The 20,333-nt window shown below is 50.7% G+C and overlaps 1 protein-coding gene across 39 annotated transcripts in view; it reads right to left on the minus strand.

Annotated features, from left to right (window-relative positions):
- The window catches only part of MICAL2 (microtubule associated monooxygenase, calponin and LIM domain containing 2), a 256,472-nt gene that overhangs the window by 121,523 nt on the left and 114,616 nt on the right, over positions 1-20,333 (minus strand). For all 39 annotated transcript variants that reach the window (XM_085011985.1, XM_085011976.1, XM_085011971.1 and 36 more), the window contains 9 exons: positions 19,997-20,152; positions 15,917-16,017; positions 11,133-11,390; positions 9,275-9,390; positions 8,311-8,437; positions 7,294-7,384; positions 6,057-6,204; positions 4,650-4,849; positions 4,148-4,254 (listed from right to left, as the gene is read on the minus strand). In XM_085011985.1, the coding sequence (XP_084868111.1) occupies positions 4,148-4,254; positions 4,650-4,849; positions 6,057-6,204; positions 7,294-7,384; positions 8,311-8,437; positions 9,275-9,390; positions 11,133-11,390; positions 15,917-16,017; positions 19,997-20,152 (1,304 nt within the window). The remainder of the gene's footprint in view (positions 1-4,147; positions 4,255-4,649; positions 4,850-6,056; positions 6,205-7,293; positions 7,385-8,310; positions 8,438-9,274; positions 9,391-11,132; positions 11,391-15,916; positions 16,018-19,996; positions 20,153-20,333) is intronic.

Raw genomic sequence — 20,333 nt, forward strand, 5'->3', positions numbered from 1 at the left:
GTGGGTAACGAACCCAACTAGGATCCCTGAGGATGCAGGTTCGATCCCTGGCCTTGCTCAGTGGGTGAAGGATCTGGCATTGCCATGAGCTGTGGCGTAGGTCGCAGACGCGGCTCGGATCCCGCGTTGCTGTGGCTCTGGCGTAGGCCAGCAGCTATAGCTCTGATTCGACCCCTAGCCTGGGAACTTCCAAGCGGCGGGGGGAGAAAAAAGGAAAAAAATCCCAAGTTCTTCTCCCCAGGCATAGGCTGTCCAGGCTGCAGCGCTAACCATCCCCTGGTAGGTTACCACTCACCAGAGACACAACCCTCTTGGCAAGGAATGGGAACATTATTCTCTCCAAAAGTAAACAAGTTCCTGGATGGAGGGGAATGTCTTCAGCTTGTCCGAAGTTGTTATCTTTTGCTGGAATTTGGATGTTATCAGGGAAGTAAGATTAAGGAGGGAAGAAGAATTTAACACCAACACTGAAAACCTGGAGGGAGCGAGATTGTGAAGACCCACTCAGGAGAGAAACGGTAAACCCTCTCCAGATTAAGGCACCACGTTGTAAACAAATGTGGACCATGGGCCACTCAGTCCCTGTACCAAGATGCTCCTCTAAAGTTAGTGGTGGTGGGGGGGGCAGTGACGAGGGATGGGGAGGGGGCGAGGGTGACCACAGATGCACCTGTCCTCACAGATCGTGTGGGCTCTGGTGTACATAATCACATAAGCATAGCCTAGCCTGCACCTCTCATCCAGAGGGGCACCTGAGCCAGCCCAGTGAGGGCTTTGTGTCTAATTGCACTGATATCTTCTGGGTGTGATTGCAGAAGCTGCTGTGTGAGCAGCTTGCCGTCTCCTGGGCAGACATCCTCTGTGCGTGTCCAGGGGAAACTGCAGCGGACCCAGTCCTCTTTGCCCGTGAGACAAGGTCCAGACCAAAGAGAATGGCAAATCAATTCCCTAAACTAAAAAAAGGATCCAGGGGTGCAGAGGAAACGAATCCAACTCTTATCCCTGAGGACGCAGGTTCGATCCCTGGCCTCGCTCAGAGGGTTAGGGATCTGCATTGCTGTGAGCTGTGGTGTAGGTTGCAGATGCGGCTCAGATCTGGCTTTGCTGTGGCTGTGGTGTGAGTGGGCAGCTGTAGCTCCGATTCGACCCCTAGCCTGGGAACTTCCATATCCCATGTGGGTGTGGCCCTAAAAAGCAAAAAATAAAAATAAAAGTAAAATAAAAAAGGATCCAGATACAAGAAGCCACATGGGAAAAGGGGGCGAAACTACTTTATATGTGAGCTGACTATCACGCTGGTGTTGAGTGGTGGAGAGTATGCTGGAGTGTTTCAGGATCAGGCCAGAATATGACTCAGTGGGCTTACGAATCCACCAACCCATCCAGAGGACACACTCCCTCCGTTTGAGGACTAAGGATGGAGCAACTAAGGCCCACATGCAGCACTTACTTCAATGACTCAACCTCTCTACCATCTGAGGAGCGGGGCAAACTTTAGACATTCAATGGGACTGTGTGAGGGAGTAGATCTGTGGATGTGAACCACTGTCAAGACGGGCACCCAAGGAGCATGCCCTGGAGGAGCCTGGACGTGGGCCCGGATGAGCCAGGGCTGGGCTGGGCAGAGCCCATACATCCCTGCTGCCCTTGCTAACAGAGCCAGGGTGAGGCAGAGCGAGGCCTTGGCAGCCCCCAGGGGGCCTGGAGGGCCTGGATGACAGCTGCCTTTGGACTATTCCCACCTCCTGGGCCAGGGCTGGCCAGGCTATTTCGATTCAATCACTCTGTAAACAGAGGTGTGGTGAGTGAAAGGTTGAAACATTCCTCTCCAGTTCCCAGCTATGGGCTAAGGGGTAGGAGCAAACTGGGTAAATGGAGAAAGTGGTGCATGTCTGGCTCAGAGCTTCCAGAAAGGCAGCAGTGGCTTGACTGGGATGGAGGAGCCCAAAGCAGGGGTCCTCGGTTTTCAGAGGCAAAGCTGCTAGGCTGGGGTGGGCCAAGCCCACAACTTATGCTCAGGGTGACCTCTGCTGGTTATGGGGCCTCCTGCAGCACCTCTGAGGGGGCAGCTCGGGGAGCAGAGGGGGACAGAGCAGTGGGTGCATCTCAGCCTTTCAGACCCCACACTCTCGCTCCCCAGCCCCAGCCCCCCAGCCTGTCCCTCCTTAGACAGGGCGTGCAGAGCACGAAGGACCCAGCTCCTGACATCAGCACAACCACTGCAACATTCCAGAGAGCGCCACCCTCAGTGGAAAAAGTGACCACTGATCCCACAGCCCAGGGAAAGAAAGGAGATCATGCAGCCCTAGCCCCATCCTGGGTGGAAAGGCCAGCAGGACCAGGCATGACTGGCCAGTGGTTAAGAGCCTGTTGGCAGCCCAGAGACAATGAGATGCCTGCAGAGGCCTGCAGCCCTCCGCCAAAGAAGGGGAGGGAAGGTGAGCTCTGTGCGAGCCCCTGCAGCCCATCTCTGGACATTCTTTTTTTTTTTTTTTTTTTTTGGTTTTTAGGGCTGCACCTGCAGCATATGGAAGTTCCTACATTAGGGGTCCACTCAGAGCTGTAGCTGCTGGCCTACACCACAGTCACAGCAATTCGGGATCGGAGCCACATCTGCGACCTATGCCACAACTCACAGCAACACTGGATCCTTAACCTGCAACCTCAGGGTTACTAGTTGGATTCATTTCCACTGAGCCACTAAGGGAACTCCAGGGCCTATGCTTTTTTTATCTGCGAAAAGGGCCCATCAAACAAGGTAACTTGTGTTATGCCTTCCATGGAGATGCCACCATTCACGTAAAACTATCATTTCTCACTAGGGCTGTGGTTTCCAAACGGTGCACCATGGCACCATAGTCAATTCACAGAGGAGCTGCAAGACATTTTAAATTTTCTAGGGAAGCTTGGTGATGTCTGTCACAGACGTTGCAAAATACCACTACCAAGTGATTTGGATATAACCACTCCACAAATGAAACTTTAAGGTCTGTCTTTCTTTATTTCTCTGTGTCTGTCTGTCTTTCTTCCTTCCTTCCTTCCTTTCTAATTTTATGGCCACATCCATTTCATATGGAAGCTCCTGGGCTAGGAACTGAATCTAAGCCGTAGCTGAAACCTACACCACAGCTGCAGTAACACCAGATCCTTTAACCCACTGCACTGGGCCGGGAATTGAACCTATACCTCTGTACTGACCTGAATCGCTGCAGTTGGACTCTTAACCCACTGCACCACAGTGGGAACTCCTTTAAGGTATTTCTTTTGATCTGAGGGCAGTGTGAAAAAAATTACTAAGACATTAGGGTGGGAGTTTCCACTGTGGGGCAGTGGAAATGAATCCGACTAGTATCCATGAGGATAGGGGTTCGATCCCTGGTCTCGCTCCATGGGTTAAGGAGCTGGCATTGCTGTGAGCTGTGGGGTAGGTTGAAAAAGTGGCTTGGATCTCGCATTGCTGTGGCTATGATGTAGGCTGGCAGCAGGAGCTCTGATTTGACCCCTAGCCTGGGAACTTCCATATGCTCCAGGTGTGGCCCTAAAAAGCAAAAAAAAAAAAAAAAAAAAAAAAAAAAAAAAGCAGGAGAGACACTAGGGTGCCACAAGTTGAGAAAGTTTGGGAACCTCTTTTTTAGGAGGTCCTCAAAGGAAAGGTCCATATTTTACACAGCTCTGTGTATTTGCTCCCCTCATCAAAAAGAAACAAAACACTCAGCCTTAAAGTTGGCATAAAGTTGGGCCCAATAAACATGTGTTGGATGAATGAATTAAAAAAAAAAAAGAACAGAACAGAATGTGCAATTGTAGCCTCACCATCTGCCTCTGCTACTGAATGGCCATCATGTTCCTGATCTAAACTGCTTAACAAAGTGAGAGCTGGTCTCCTCCCTACTCCTCCTCGGACGTACTTTCACAAATACTCACCAACCTGTCCTCTTGGCTCTCGACCCTGCCCTTCCTACAACCACGATAAAGGCTTTGAAGCTACATGGTGCAGGGGAACTTGACCGAGTCCCGCTCAAGTCTTCCGTGAGCGCTTGACATGTGCAATTTATCAGCATCAGCAGACCCGGGGCACAGCACTTCTGTTCCCACCAGTGCACCCATGGGCAGGGAGAAATTCAATAAAACCCAGCCTAAAACTTACTCGTGGAGTCCTCTTTCTTGGAAACGTGAGGTTGAGATAGTTGTGAGACATGGATGATTTGGCCAGGCTGAGGTCAGCATTCTCTCTGTAGTTTTTGCGCCAAGAATCTGTTAGGCAATAAAAGTAAGACAGAGATTCAGCTCCTGCCACTGCTCCCCCAAGGGAGAGATGTCACTGAGATAAAGTCCCTCCCCAAAAGAATCCAGATAATCCCCTCACTTCCAGCTGAAGCTGTCGGTGGCCTGTGTAGGAGGCTGCTCTGTCAGTAACCTCCCGGGGACGAGGGCAGATGCAGACCAGCTCCACGTGGCACCTGCCACATAGGACCCACTTACACACGTGGGTCTGGGTGGATGTGGTCCACCCCTGCTTGGCCTCAAAGGCAAAGGATGGCATGGGTCAGCCCCAGAAAAGGACACCAGGGTGAAGAGCAGCCGGATGTGGGTGCAGGGCAGATAGGGCTCAAGGGTCAGCAAAGCCTCGTCTGAAAGCCGGTCCTTACCCACAGGCCTCAGCGGGGTGCCCCGGAAGAGCTCATAAAACTTGGAGAGGTACAGGACCATGCTGAGCTTGTCGGGTTCCTGGGCTGATGCCATCTCTTTACCCGTGGTCACTGGCGGGATGCCAAACTCGCGCTCAGCCACATCAAATGCCAGCTGGTTGTTCTCCACAGCATCATCTTCGTTCAAAGCATCAAAGTTGCTGGAGAATCAGAACAAGGGGACGGTTCAGGGAGGGGACAGAGAGGTGTGAAGAGCTGAGCAAACTTAGCTGTAAGGAGCACAGTGGGTGATGCTGCCCCCGCTCCAATCCCTCTGCCACCACTGCTCCCCACCTTTCGGGAGGCGGGGGGAGGGGGGCGCTCTCAGCCAGAAGATGCCAATCCTGTCCTCAGAGTGGGACCAAATCAAATCTGGGCCACGAGAATGTCACTGCTACCTATGCTGAAACAATTATAAAATGACTGGAAAATCTATGAGCTACTTGAGTTTTAAATACTTGCTTTATGTTCTTTTCTGTTGAATTACAGTAGTAATACGGGCTTCTTGTAAATAAAAGAATCAAGTTATAACATACAAAGTAGAGTTCCTTTTGTGGCTCATCGGAAATGAATCTGACTAATACCCGTGAGGATGCAGGTTCAATCCCTGCCCTCGCTCAGTGGGTTAAGGAGCCAGTGTTGCTGTGAGCTGTGGTGTAGGTTACAGACGTGGCTTGAATCCTGCGTCGCTGTGGCTGTGGTGTAGGCCGGTGACTACAGCTCTAATTTAACCCCTAGCCTGGGAATCTCCATATGCCGGGAGTTCGGCCGTAAAAAGTCAAAAACAAAACAAAACAAAACATACAAAGTAACAAGTGAGAGCCCTGTCCCCTTCTCAAGGCAACTTCACTTCCTCAAGGTACCAAATGAAAACCTTTACTAGGTTTCTGCTCAGCTTTCTGGATGAATGTGCTCACAGGCATGAGGTTACACTGTAGTTTATTTAAATGCAACATATGGAGTTCCCGTTGTGGCTCAGTGGTTAAGGAATCCGACTAGGAACCACGATGTTGCGGGTTCGATCCCTGGCCTCGCTCAGTGGGTTAAGGAGCCGTCATTGCCGTGAGCTGCGGTGTAGGTCACAGACGCAGCTCGGATCCTGCATTGCTGTGGCTGTGGTGTAGGCAACAGCTCCAATTAGACCTCCATATGCTGCGGGTATGGCCCTAAAAGGACAAAAGACAAAAAAAAAAAAAAAAAAAAAAGGATGCAAAAAGAAATAACCAACCAAACAACCAAACAAAAGAAAAAGAAACATTGAACCAAGTCCTGAAGATTCTATATCTAGAACAGCCCTGATCTCCCTTGGCTCCAGGGGCCCCTGGGGCCACGAGGGGCTGGGCAGATCCAGCCAGGCCCCAGACTCACATCAGCTCAGGCCGGAAGCGGTGGATGATGGCACACAGGGCCAGGCCACTCCTCCAGGACGTGGTCAGGTCAGTGACGTTGACATGCTGGTAGCCCTCAGTCTGCTGCTGGCACCAGGTTAAGAGCTTGCTGGGCCGGATGTCTGACTCTGCAGCAAGAGGAGACAGACACGCAGTGAAGCACTTGGGGGAAATTCAGCAGGTCCCCCAGGGACCCCCTCTGACTGCCACCAGGGGTGGATTCGAGGGGGAACAGCACTGAGAGGGGCGGTGGGCACAGATGCAGCCCCCCTGAGGGGGCCCTGTTGAGAGCATCCAGGAGGGCAGGATGCTGGGGCAGGAAGAGTGCTTTCCTGCAGTAAAGACCCCCTCTGGCCAGATCCCAGTTAGAGGCTTGGACCACAGTGGTAAGGATGACACGGACTCTGCCAACAACATGCTCATCCCGTGGGGAAGACAGACGTGGAAGTGGGTGACAATGCCAGAGAAAGCAGATGCCGGGGGAGCATATGAGCAGGTTTGCCTGAGTCTGCCAAGGCAGGGGAACTCGCCAAAGAAAGGGTCATGGTGGAGGTGCTTCTGGATGAGTATCTAGGAACTTGTCAGGCAGAAGGAGATCTCCAGGAAAAGAGGACTGTGCCGTGGCAAAAACCTGCCATGTTATGTGGGATGATTTATTATGAGCTGGGAGCAGCAGGGCACATGGATATGAGGGCAGGGAGGAGTGGCTGGTGAGGCAGAGTTTGCCCAATGGCAGGCAATACATAAGGCCTGGGCAGGTGCATCTTTCAGCAGGATGGTGATATGAACACAGCTGGATGGATGCTGGGAAGTTAGTCATTTAGTCATCCCTTCCCTCTGCCGCTGACCACCAACCAGCCTTGTGCCCAGTGCTGTGCCAGGCCCTGGAAGATCAGGAAAAGAGGGAAGCTTGCTATCTAGCTGGGGAGATGAGACCTCCATACCGGAAACAGGAAAAGAAAAGCTAGTGCCAGGGAAGTGATGTCAGTTCACTTTAATGTGCCAAGCACTCGCCTCTAATCCACACGAGGACCCTGTGGTTGGTACTGTGGTTGCCCCAGTTTTACAGATGAGAAAACTCAAGTGTAGAAAGGAGAGTCACCTGGCCAAGGTCACACAGGTCATCGGAGCAGAGCCAGGATGGATGCAAGGCTTGTGCCCCGCCAACAACATAACAGTCCTCCCTGCAGAGTTGGGATCCCAAGAGGCCCACTTACCCCGCCTGGAGAGGCCGACAGATCTCCTCACTGAGCCTAGCCTCTCGAGAGGGCACTGGTGCAGCTCCTTAGTGATGTACAAATGCTTCACCTGGGGGCGAGAGGGACCACACAGCTGCCCACCAGTTTTCCCCCAAATCCTAGTTGCAGAACCTCTGAACCCACCCCATCCTCTCATCAACATCATGGTTGGCTAACCTTTCCTCCTCTAGCGGGAGGGCATGGCCTTCCGCCAGGGCACCCAAGCTGCCTGAGACAGAGCTGGGGATCTGTTATCCACCCAAATGTGAGAGAACTCAAGTGTAATATGTGTAATTGGTTAATTTTTTAAATTCACACCTTTCTCTTTTTTTTGCTTTCTAGGGCCGCATCCGTGGCATACAGAGGTTCCCAGGCTAGAGGTTCAATCGGAGCTACAGCTGGCAGCCTACGCCACAGCCACAGCAATGTAGGATCTGAGCCGCATCTGCGACCTACACCACCGCTCACGGCAACGCTGGCTCTTTAACCCACTGAGCGAGGCCAGGGATCGAACCTGCAACCTCATGGTTCCTAGTCGGATTTGTTTCCGCAACCTCATGGTTCCTAGTCGGATTTGTTTCTGCTGCGCCACAACAGGAACACCCATACCTTTGCGTTATTGATTGAAGAGGTAGGAGGTTGTGTGGCTCTAAGTCAATGGGACTAGACTCTAGGGCCTGGAGTGCAAAGGACTTGATATTTGATCAAGTAGCTTATTTAAGAGGTAGGCGCAGCAAGCATATGCTCAGTGATAAACACATGTAAATTCACATCCGTGTGTGGACATACGCTTACATGGGGTCTATTTCTCGTCTGTGGGCTTAGAGAGATGCTGACTTGACTCTGTAGCTTTGCTAGAGAGAGGAATTGTCCCCCCTTTAAGCCAAGGGTCATTAGTGGCCTCAGGCCCAAGGATGTACCAAGAGTCTAGGTGCCCTACCTCTTCCCACTGCTCTGTGCACGGTGCCCCAGATGGGACTCCACGGAGGGCCTTACCTGATGGGGCCTCACACAGTTTGAGTTGAGGTTTGGGTACCGTGTCCCGGGGTCCAACGTGTACTGCTCAAAGTTCTTGTTGATGTTCTCTGGGGTTGTCTGAGGTAAGAGCCGGTAAAGACTTTCTCTGGAGTGAAGCGGAGCCCAGGAGTCAAAGATTGCTCTTGTAGCCTTGGGCCTTGGTCCCCACCCCTCCCCCTGTCCCCCCTTCCCTTGTTTTCAAGAGCTTTTTAGATGTGTTTGTATAACCCTTCCCAGCAATTCCTGGCCCTCCTGGTTCCTGAGATCTGCAAAGCAGGACAGGGGCAACAGGGCTGAGAGGAAGCAGGAGGGAGTCTGGGAGGCAGGGATGCTGGCCTCCCCCACTGGGCAGAGGGCAGGGACTCAGAACTGGCAGCCCAGCAACCTGCAGTTTTGTTTTAACCACCCCTCAGCCACGCTGCCTCCTGGGGCTGGTCCCCCGTGACCACAAATCTCCACACCCAAGCCCAGCAGAGGCCTCTCCCCTCCCGCCAGCTCTGACTTCTCCTGGTTCCCCAGCTGTCACAGCCACGTGGCCAGCAGCAGGGGTCTGGGTGGAGGTCCAGGATCTCAGCAGCAGAAGCGACCTAGGAGATCAGCTCCCACTAGGATCAGGCTCAGTGCTGCAATGGAAGCTTCCCCTCGACCTCTTCTGGCTCCTCAGGGTCTCAGCAGTGCCAAGGACCCCGACTTGTGGGTACCAGATGGTGATTCTCTTTGGTATCCAGTGCTTAAGGGCCTGGCTCCCAGGGAAAGTCGCTGACAGAGGTAGGTCACGATGGAGGAAGTTTCCTCAGGGACCCCAGTGATCAAATGAGGCCACATGGGGGGAAGGCGGACGAAAGAGGACAGAGGCCCCAGGTTTATGCAGCCTCGCTCCCTCTCCTGCTTGAGTTTTGACCCGGCCCTGCTCCCAGCTAAGGGTCCTGCTGTCAATAGTCACCTTTCGGCCAGCAGCTCCAGGGGAGGAGTGCCCTGGTCCCAGCTCTTCACCATCCATGCCGTGTCGAAGGCGGCCAGGAAGCCGCGGGCACAGCCAGTGCCCATGGGCCAGAATGGCTGCAAAGGAAACATGCAACGTTCTGGTTGACTCGAGTGATTCCCAGCCTGCCATCCCCTTCTTTCCAGCACTCGGAGATTGCCAGACCTGTGTGAGGCACGGCGTCGGGGGTGGGGGGAGGACAGAAAGGTGACAGGGCAGCCCACTAGGATTCACCACAGACACAAATGGCTGTCGCACAAAGTCAGAGGCAAAGGTGCTATGACATAGGAATCATAAGACTGCCTCGGGGGCTCAAAAAGGCAGAGGCAAATTTTCACCCTAGGGAAGGGAGACTGAAATCAGGGAAAGCTTCAGAAAAGAACTGCAGTCGTGGAGTTCCTGTTGTGGCTCAGTGGTTAATGAACCCGACTAGCATCCATGAAGATGCGGGTTCGATCCCTAGCCTCACTGGGGGGTTAAGGATCTGGCAGTGCTGTGAACTGATATAGGTCACAGATACGGCTTGGATCTGTTGTTGCTGTGGCTGTGGTATAGGCCAGTAGCTACAGCTCCGATTCGACCCCTAGCCTGGGAACCTCCACATGCTGCAGGTGCAGCCCAAAAAAGACAAAAAATTCAAAATAAATTTAAAAATTCAAAAAAGAATGGCATTCATGCTGATTTTAAAGATTTTTAAGGATTCTGATCTTTTTTTTTTTTTTGTCTTTTTCTAGGGCCACACCCATGGCATATGGAGGTTCCCAGGCTAGGGATCTAATCAGAGCTACAGCTGCTGGCCTACACCACAGCCACAGCAACGCAGGATCTGAGCCGTGTCTGCAACCTACACCACCGCTTATGGCAACACCAGATCCTTAACCCACTGAGCAAGGCCAGGGATCGAACCCACAACCTCATGGTTCCTAGTTGGATTCGTTAACCAATGAGCCACGACAGGAACTCCAGGATTCTGATCTCCAGTGTGGGCAAAGTCTTGGTGGCAGGAAAATGATGAAGCCTGATGGAAAAACATCTCATATGGTTCGGGTGCAGCAGAAAGCACAGGAGGGGAACAGCGTGAGAGAAAGCTGCGAGGGAGGCCTGCGACAGAAGCAGAGGGAGTGCTGGGTGCTTAAGCAAGGAGCTGAGGTTATGGTCTGCACACCGTGGTGAGCAAGCCTTGATTCACCAAAGCTAAGTTCTAACTAAACTGTTCCGTGTGCACACAAAGCATGGTTTGAAATTTGATGCTAACTTGGGATAAATACATCCGCATTTTTTGGTCAGTGCTTACATTAAGATAAAAATTTATCCCTTCTGAAAGCATTCATTTAATCTAAGAAACCTCGCATCTGCAGATTTTCTGGGAAATAGTCTGAGCAGGGAGGCCATGGATGGAAACTAGATTTGGGGGCCCACACTCCTTTCTTGCTCCTATAAGATCTCTAGGCTCAAAGGCCACAGAGATCTCCCTGGAGGAAGAAGTCTTGGCTCAGCTAAGGATCTATACGCTCCAAGAAGATTGGCCCATGAAGTTGAGACAGGGGCTGCTTCATTTTGTAGTTCAACCACAAATTCAGTTCAGAAGAATTCAGAGGGGCAAGAGAAAGCTCTCCTGCTTGTACCCAGGCAGCATTGCTCCTCTGAACTTCATCCAAGGGCAGGCTCCGAGGCCAGGATGGGCTCAGCCGAGTCCTGCCAGTTGGCAAAGAGCCTGTCCTTTTCTGGGGCTGCAGGACGACGCACACTGCCAGTTAGAAGAGTCGTGTGGGGATCTGTGTCGCAGCAGCAAGGAGGGGGCTCCAAAGGCAGGTGGTACCTCAAGCAAGCTGTCGCCCACCAGGGCCACGAGCAGCTGGTGTGACTGTCGCTCGCGCACCAGGGCCGCGTTCTCGGAGGCGTACATGGACGTGAAGTCGAACATGGCCACGTCGGGCTGTCCGTAATGGTTCATGGCGAAGTCTAAAGACGGCAGCTGGTAATTGGTGGCAAAGTCTGCAGCTTCGCGTGCGTAGGAAAGCAGGTTGTCCTGGTTCACGTTCTCTGCGCACAGCAGCATCTCTGTGTCGATGTAGTCCTGGGGGAAAGAACAAGAGCATGGTGTCACAGCCTGCCGCTCGGAAGGCCAAGGATTCACACCCGCTTCTTCACCAAAGGACTTGGGGTGGGTTTGCAGAGAGGCTAATCAAAACAGAAATAGAAAATCAGGGCCAAGGGAATAAAGAGGAACCAAATCAGCCATCTGTGAGCATTAAGAGAGTTGTGATGAAGGATCAAATTTGGCGTTGAGCTTCCTGGCATCCAAAGCAAAAGGGAAATGTGATATATTACAGGGCTTTCCTTTATCAGAAAGAAGGAAGCACAGAAATTCCTTGGGGAGGCAATTTTTTCCTGGCAGTAAATTCTCAAAGAACTGTCTGACAGAGGAATTTTGATAGAGAACATTGTGTCATAATGAGCAGTGAACTCAATAGCGATCTTGCAGCAGATACAGAAGCTCATTTCCTAGGGCTGCTTCTTCTGATAACTTTGAATAAAAAGTAAAACACAGAAGAGTCAATAAGAGTAATTTTATAATGGACTAAGCTAAGCTACAGGGGTCCAGCAATGCTGTGGTGAGTGGTCAAATGAGTCCAAAAAAGAACCAGATGCCTGGTCTGACTCTTCAATCGTTCTCGGTTTATCCCTGCTCTCTACAGGCTGAGGGCTGCTCAGGGCCCTGCCCTGCTCTTGGAGTGTGAATTGTTACACTTCCCTGCTGGGGCGGGGGGTGGGGTGGGGTGGGGGAGAACCCTGAGCTTGGAGGACTAGGACTAGAGGGACCCTGGCCATGAACTCTTGGACGTCACCCAGAGACAAAGCTGCTCCTTGTGTGGCTACAAAGACGAAAAGACTATCTTTCCCAAAAGGTGATACTGAAAGTGCAAATCCCTTGGGCTGGGGCGTGGGGGCAGGGAACCAGCCTGTAAGACCAACTCGGGCCTTGGGGTCAGTGAGATCAACAGGTCATATTCCATCTCTGCTGTTTACTGATTATGTCAACTTGGGCAAGTTATGGAACGTCTCAGAGTTTCCGTAGTCTTCTTTGTAAAATGAGAATATCAAAATCTCCTGCACAGACTCATGGGAAGAGCAAATGAGACCGTGTATGTGAACTCCCCAGCCTGATGCCTGGGAACCGGGACGTGCTCAGTGAATGGGAATTCCTATCCCTAATTAAGTCAGGATGGTACAAACCACAGCATATGGCAAAGTGCATCTTGGACATCAGCAGGAGCATTTATAAAGGTCTTAGAAGGCACAGCCTCACCTACAAACAGTGACCTAGTGTCCATTTTCCTAACAGCCATGATTTCCCAGAAATTCTAATATGTCCACATCTGAACCATGTCACCTAAATCGAATCCAGCGCTGGCCCCTTTGTCAGGTCATGGCCTTCAGGCTGGGGCTCCTGTTATTCTCTTTCCTTTCTCAGACCTGTTCTTACATCACAGGTACACTCCCTCCCTGAAGGTGTGGATGAATGAAGTGAGAGATTTCAGAAATACCCCCTCTTCAAAACAGGCCACAAGCACCCTTGCGAGGACCAGGTGATGGACAAGTGTGGATATTGTACTACGAAGGCAGCCCTTGGTGCGGATGCCACACGCAGGAGTGTGGGGACCTGGCCAAGGGGCAGACACCCCCGGGATGACAGCCACCTGGCCCAGGGCTGCTGGGAGGGGCCTTGCAGGGTAGGAGGTCCCCGGTGAGTGAGTGGATGGCAGAGGCAGATTTGTAGGGAGCTGGTGAGAATGAAGATGAGAGAGAAAAATGGGGTCAGGACTATAATAAAGTAGGCAGAGCTGAAAAGGAGCACTAAATGAAGATAAAGCCAGTGGTGAATTGGGGCCCCATCTTCAGGCCTGGGGAACTGAAGAGAGGCTGGATCCTAGATGGAGGTGGGACAGTAAAAAGGGAAGCAGCAACATGAGAGAAGGCTGGGGAATCCTATAGGAATCTTTCCAAGCGTGGAGGTGGGAAAGGCTGTGGACCAGAAGAAAAGGTCAGGCGATGCTTGTTCACTGCTTCTAAAGAGGGTCAACTTCGCATCAAAGACCAGTGTGATGTGTATCTGTCCACTTCAACCACCTGGCAAACAAGCTCCCTCCTACTGAGGTCAGACCAAGCCTGCATGTGCATGGGCCAGTAGAGGTAGGGTCCAGGAGGGATGCTCTCCTGGGGGGAGCAAGATGGCCACAGCTGGGAGCCCAGAGGCAGGGTTTCCTGAGGAGAAACTTTACTCTCCCGGCAGTAGTCACAGAAAGAAGTCTGGAGATCAGCAGGAATCCCTGAGGAAGAAGGTCAGTCAGTCATTCAACAAACATTCCCTCAGCACCTTGTGTGTCTTAAGAAAGATGCAGACTTATACAGGGACAAGAAAACAGAGGACTTGCCATTCCTCTGGGAGCAAGAGAAGAATGTTAATTTAAGTAGTTCAGTGTAGACAGATCAACTTCCAGCTTAGGCAAATGCTATAGAACTTGGCTAGACACCTGGAGAGTAAAGTCAGGGCTCCTGAACCAAATGGTGTCCAGTTCTCCCACGTCCATCCATGGCCTCCAATTTCTAGAGTTTATATACTATACCCAGAGTCCCTTCTGCACCAGCTCAGAAGATGCTCAGAGATGCTCTGAGGGAGAAGACAGGCCTTGGTGAGAACAACCACAGGCCTGGGATCTGTTCCCAGCTCCTGTAGCCATGGCAGGACCAGAGCGAGGCATTCCCACCTACCTGTGCCATGACACAGAACCTGGGACAGGAGCATAGAGGGGCTCTGATGAAAGCCAAGGAATCAAGTTACCATGGCAACATGTTGTGGCCAGGACAAAGACCCTGAGATGACCTGGAGGAACCTCAGCATCCCAAGAGGCCAGAGTCCTTGGCTAGTGAAATAGGAACCCCAAGTCAAACTTGGCCTGACTCCCCAGGGGTGGGCCTGCAAGAGCCTCCCAATCCCCTCCTCTGTGCCTGCACCCTAGACCCCAATTAGTTCTTCACTATCTGACACAGGCATCCCAACCAACAGGGGAGGTAACTTTGGGAGGGACACCTGTGGAGCAGAGGGAAAAAGGGGAACATGGCCTCGCCTCCCACAGACCGGGTCAGCAGGGGGGCACCAGATGTTGAAACCCACTGCTCACACATCTGCTGATTGTGCTACGTCAGCGTCATGAAACCCCCACTCCTCCCAATCCCACCCCATTCCTAACCTCCGGTCCAGCGACTCAGGCTCTCAGCAAAGGCCTGAGCTGATGTGGAGGAGGCCCAGGGGAGGGCTGGGTTACTAATGCCGCCCAGCCGGCTGCCAGCACAAGCTGGCGTGAGGACAGGCACATTCTTCTCTGACAAGCAGCAATGAATGGTCACCGTGCTGCCTGGGCTGCAGGCCGACACCGGAGAGCCGGTTGACCTTGGACTGCACGATCCTTATCTTGAGGCTATAGCAGCAGCAACAGGAATAGGGGCTCAGGGAGGGTTGAAGCCCAATCAAAGAAGCTGCCGTCCCAGGGCCGGCCACTCCATGTGCTCCTTTGTTGCAGCCCTGCTCTCTTGTTTGAGCATGAAAAGTGCACAGACAGGAAGCAGGGGCCAGGGAGCCAGCAGGACAAAAAAGCAGGTGTCCAAACCAGGCAGAGAAGTAATGGAGGGAATTGCCAAACCGACTTCAGGCCAAGTGCTCTTTACACATTTAAAAACTTATTCCTCTGAACAGCCCTTTTATTATTTATTTATTTGTGTTTCATCTTTTTAGGGCCTCACTCGTGGCATATGGAGGTTCCCAGGCTAGGGGTCGAATGGGAGCTATAGCTGCCAGCAGATGTCACAGACACAGCAACACCAGATCCAAGCTGAGTCTATGACCTACACTGCAGCTCATGGCCACCCTGGGTCCTTAATCCACTGAGCGAGGCCAGGGATCAAACCCATGTCCTCATGGATACTAGTTAGGTTCGTTAACCACTGAGCCACGACAGGAACTCCTGAACAGCCCTTGTAGACAGAAATTCTTATTCCCATTCTCCAGATGAGAAGACCGAGGTACAGAGAAGGCAAGCAGTTTAGTCACAGTCTTGAGTTAGAGACGGGCCCAAGCCGAGATTGAACTTGAGTCTTCTGAAGTGCAGTAGAGCTTTCCCCCACACCGTGACAACGGGGTGGCAGTGTGACGTTCACAAGGGAAAGTGCCTGTGTCCCACTAGGACAAGAAGCCCCCATCTTGCCTCCGAGTGATGTGTGACCCGCAGCAAAGGCGGCAGGGATAAATGAGAGATGTGGAAGGTAAAGACTCAGCTTGTCTCTTAGTGGAAAAAGCCCACCCTAACACCTGGCTGAGGCTCTAAGCATTGCCCCCAGCCCAGCTCTGCAGAATCACTTCTGCCTGAATTTGTCCGTGTGGGCTCCCACACCCAACACACACGCACCACCAAGGAGAAGGAAGTGGAGGGGTGGGGGGTGGTTGGTCCTTGCTCAGTCTCTGGCAGGATGACATCTGTTCCCCCTGATGCTGCCAGCCCAGGTCACAAAGGGAAAGACAGGACCTCACAGCCAGGAGATACGTACATTAATGATGACACCTTTGTCAAGCAAGCTCTGCTTCTTGGCGGTCATGACAAAATAGTGGGTGCAGTCCTTGTAGTAAACAATGTTCTCAAGATCAATTCCTGAAAAGAGAAGGTGGATGGGCTCAGTATTACTTCTTCGGTGCCTTCTGTGTGTCAAGAGCTCTGCTTTGCCTCGATAAAAGTCTCATTACTTACCTGCAGCATATTCATGTTTATCAGACATACTGGTGGGGCAAAGATAAAACCTCACCCAAGTCAACATAGCTAGCTTTCACAGTCCCACAAAGTTACGATTCCTTTTCTTTTTTCTTTCCTTTTTTTTTTTTTTTTTTTTTTTGGTCTTTTTAGGGCCACACCTGAGGCATATGGAAGTTTCCAGGCTAGAGGTGGAATCAGAGCTGTGGAACTGGCCTACACTACAGCCACAGCAACGTCAGATCCAAGCCAATTCTGCAAGCTACACCACGGCTCACAGCAACGCTGGGTTCTTAACCCACTGAGCGAGGCCGGGGATTGAACCTGTGTCCTCATGGATGCTCGTCAGATTGGTTTCCGCTGAGCCAGGACAGGAACTCCCTACTCCTTTTCTTTTTAAAGGGAGATATAATATTGTGTAAGTTTAAGGTGTACAACATGTTGATTTGATACATAAGTGTATTGCAATATGATTAAGCCACTATTTCTTTTAAAAGTCATAAGGCCCTTCAGGGCTGTGGACCAGTATTTCGAGTCAGAGTTGAGTACATGCTGCAAGGAGGCACAGTGCTGTCTGTGGCATAGCAGCTAAGTGGCGACAGAATTAGGATCTGAACCTCAGCCTGTCGGATTCCAAGTCCCATTCACAGTGGCTTCGATGTGGCCAGAGATGCAAAAGAGCTGTGGGACTTCTCCAAAGACTGCTAAAGCATTTTTCTACCATCTTCCTGCTGTGTGCGAAAACCCACATACCCTGGTAGGAACAACTCAATTAGAGGACTGGGTTATATCTTTTTGGGCTTTTCACCAATTGCAAAACACTTTATAGACTAGGTTTCTGCATTTAAAGCAATGCTGTAGATGAGAGCTAAGGCAGTATTTCTCAAAGTCGGATCCCCAGCCAGCAGCAGAAGCATTACTGGAGAACTTCCTAGAAATGCAAATGATGGGGTCCTAGGAGTTCCCATCGTAGCTCAGTGGTTAATGAACCCTACTAGTATCCATGAGGATGCAGGTTCCATCCCTGGCCTTGCTCAGTGGGTTAAGGATCCAGCATTGCTGTGAGCTGTGATGTAGGTCGAAGATGTGGCTGGGATCCCACGTTGCTGTGGCTGTAGTGTAGGCTGGCAGCAGCAGCTCTGATTCGACCCCTAGCCTGGGAACTTCCACATGCCACAGGTGCAGCCCTAAAAAGACCAAAAAAAAAAAAAAAAAAAAAAAAATTGGGGGCCTGACCCCAGACCTACTGAATGGGAAACTCTAGTGGTCTGGCCAGCCATGTGTGCTTGAACAAGCCTTACAAGTGACTCTGATTCACCCTCAAGTTTGAGAACTACTGGTTTGGCTTTTTTTTTTGAAGGGTAAAGGCAACTTATCGGCCGTTACCAGAGAGGCATATGGGGTAACCATGGAAACACCTTTATTACTGTTACATAGGAAACAGCCATCAAGGCAGAGGGCCCCCCAGAAGATCCAAGGAAATTCATCACTGTCACTCTGTGAGGGACATTGCTGTTGAACAATGGCAAAGGTGAGGACCACAGCAAAGTGAAAAAGGAAGCTCATTGAAACATTCGGAAAAACACACACAATGTCCTGTCATAATTTGTATTTGGTGGTTTATTTAAGCATTTATTTTCCTGTTTTTTTAGGTGGGGGGGGGCTAGAGAACTCCTAAATCATTCAAAATGACATAATATGCTGAAAGGAAATACTTTCTTTTTTTTTTTTATAATTTTTTTTATTTTCCCACTGTACAGCAAGGGGGTCAGGTTATCCTTACATGTATACATTACAATTACATTTTTCCCCCCACTCTTTTTTTTTTTTTTAAAGTAGAATAATGCCACCCTGGTGACACTCAGAGGGCCATGCAGTGGACACACATCACTGGGGCCAGTGAGAGGCAGAATCTGGCTCAATAACTAATCCCCTTTCTAGAAAACTCTCTTATGGAAATAACCCAACAGAAGCAGTTTTATTGGTAACAGTAAATAACTGAAAGGTTTAAATCAGAGGTCCACAAGCTTTTTCCATAAAGGGCCAAAGAGTAAATATTTGGGCTTTGTGGCCCATCCGGTCTGTGTCACAAGACCTCATAGTGGAGCAGCCACAGGCACCACGGTAAACACCAGCCTGGCTGCATTCCAGTAAACCTGTATTCACAGACACTGGAACTTGAATTTCATAGAATTTTCAATTTGTCACAAAATATTCTTTTGATTTTTCTGGAGCCGTTCAAAAATATTAAAACCATTCTTAGCTTGAAGGCAGCACAAAAACACATGGCAGGCCATGGTTTGCCAACCCCTGGTTTAGATGCTTCAGCAGAGACAAGACATGTCCTTCATGGACTGTTCTGCCAAGCCCAACCATCAGGAAGACTAGGCACAAAGGACAATATTTCAAATCTGATGCTCAGTGAGGAAAGCGGAATCACAGAGTATTGACACTATGATGAAAGCCCTAGCCAAATAAAAAGTAAGGATGCTGGCAGAAAATCACAGAAAAGAACTATGTGAAAATGAAGACTATTCCCCTGCAAGGTGGTGCTGAGTGTTAATGATTTATTTTTAGTAGAAAATTTTATTTAAAATTGTTACACTTCCTTTTCAAGGAGAATTTTATTTATTTATTTATTTATTTATGTCATTTTAGGGCTACACCCTCGGCATATGGGGGTTCCCAGGCTAGGGGTCTAATCAGGGCTACAGCTGCTGGCCACAGCCACACCAGATTCAAGCTGTTATCTCCGACTGCACCACAGCTTACAGCAACACTGGATCCTTAAACCCACTGAGCGAGGCCCGGGATCAAACTTGCATCTTCACGGACACTGTGTTGGGTTCTTAACCTGCTGAGCCACAATGGGAACTTCTTTTCTGATTCATGATGGACTCCTCTCCTGATAGAAAATAAGCTCCAAGAGAGGGGTTTTGCTTGTTTTTGTCCATTGCTTTATCTCACATCCTTGAATAGCATTTGGCACATAGTAAACATTCAATAAATAGTTACTGAGTAAATGAATGCATCCTCTCTTTCCTCAAGACTGCAGCTGGGGGACAACGGATGCCCCTGTGTGAGTGTCGCTCCACTCCCTCCCTAGCATCCCCGGACATCCCTTGGGGGAAGGACAACTGGCCCACTGAAAAAAGTACCTATGCTTCTTCAGGGAGCACCCAGAGGTTACTGGCTCCCCCTCAGAGCGCTTCGTGACCCTCACACTGACCTTGGGCATGGACCTACCAGCCTGCATTAGGATGGTTTATGTGGCTGTCCCTCCCTGGTCAAGGAGCCACTGTTGGGAGGGGACTGTGTCAACTGGACTTTGTATCCCATGATATTGAGCATTCAACAGGCACTCAGTAAATGTCTCCCGAGTAAATACATGTTTTTTTTTTTTTTTTTTTTTTTTTTTTTTTGGTCTTTTTAGGGCCACACCCGGGACATTCCCAGGCTAGGGGTCTAATCCGAACTGCCTGCCTATGCCACAGCCACAGCTACACGCGTTCTGAGCTGGGTCTGCAACCTACACCACAGCTCATGGCAACGCCGCCAGCTCCTTAACCCACTGTGCGAGGCCAGGGATCGAACCCATGTCCTCACGGATACTAGTCAGATTTGTTAACTACTGAGCCAGGATGGGAACTCCATGTTTATCTACTTTCATGTACTACATCTAGAACTTCCCTTCAAGACTCTCTCTTGTCCCTGAAGGAATTCTGCTCATTATTACCGTAAAGAGGAATCCCTGCTTCCACATTATCAGAATGAGTTTCCAAGTCCCAAGAGCTGGGAAAGCCAGCTGCCCCCCTGTGCATTTCAGAGAAGCAGGGACAATGGCCCAATTTGTGGCCAAGTTTGGAAAAGGTGAAGGTCCCACCTGTTTCTTCTTTAAGGTCCTGAAAAAACTTCTGATTGAAGATGAAAGCCACGCCACTAATCTCTTCCACCTTGGCCTCAGCTGTGCTGTTTCTGTTTATGAAGTTGGCGGTGATTGCAATAGCCAGCTTCCCACGGAATTCTTTTCTTCTGAACCCTGTGTGAGGAAGAGGGGAAACGTGGGTCTTTCTTCTGGTTTGGTGTGAAAACTGAAAAAGATGACTGAGAGAGCTCTTCTCAGATGGCCCACAGGCCAGTGAAGCCAGACTCTTGGATCTCTAGAGAAGAGTGGCAGGACCAAGGTTTGTATCTGAGGAAGAAACCCGTCCGAGGCCTAA

Source organism: Sus scrofa, chromosome 2 (genome assembly GCF_054392235.1).
Source record: "Sus scrofa isolate SSC_HxYL_T2T_F1_AM1 chromosome 2, Sscrofa_HxYL_maternal_Yorkshire_Landrace_v2.0, whole genome shotgun sequence".
NCBI lineage: Eukaryota > Metazoa > Chordata > Mammalia > Artiodactyla > Suidae > Sus > Sus scrofa.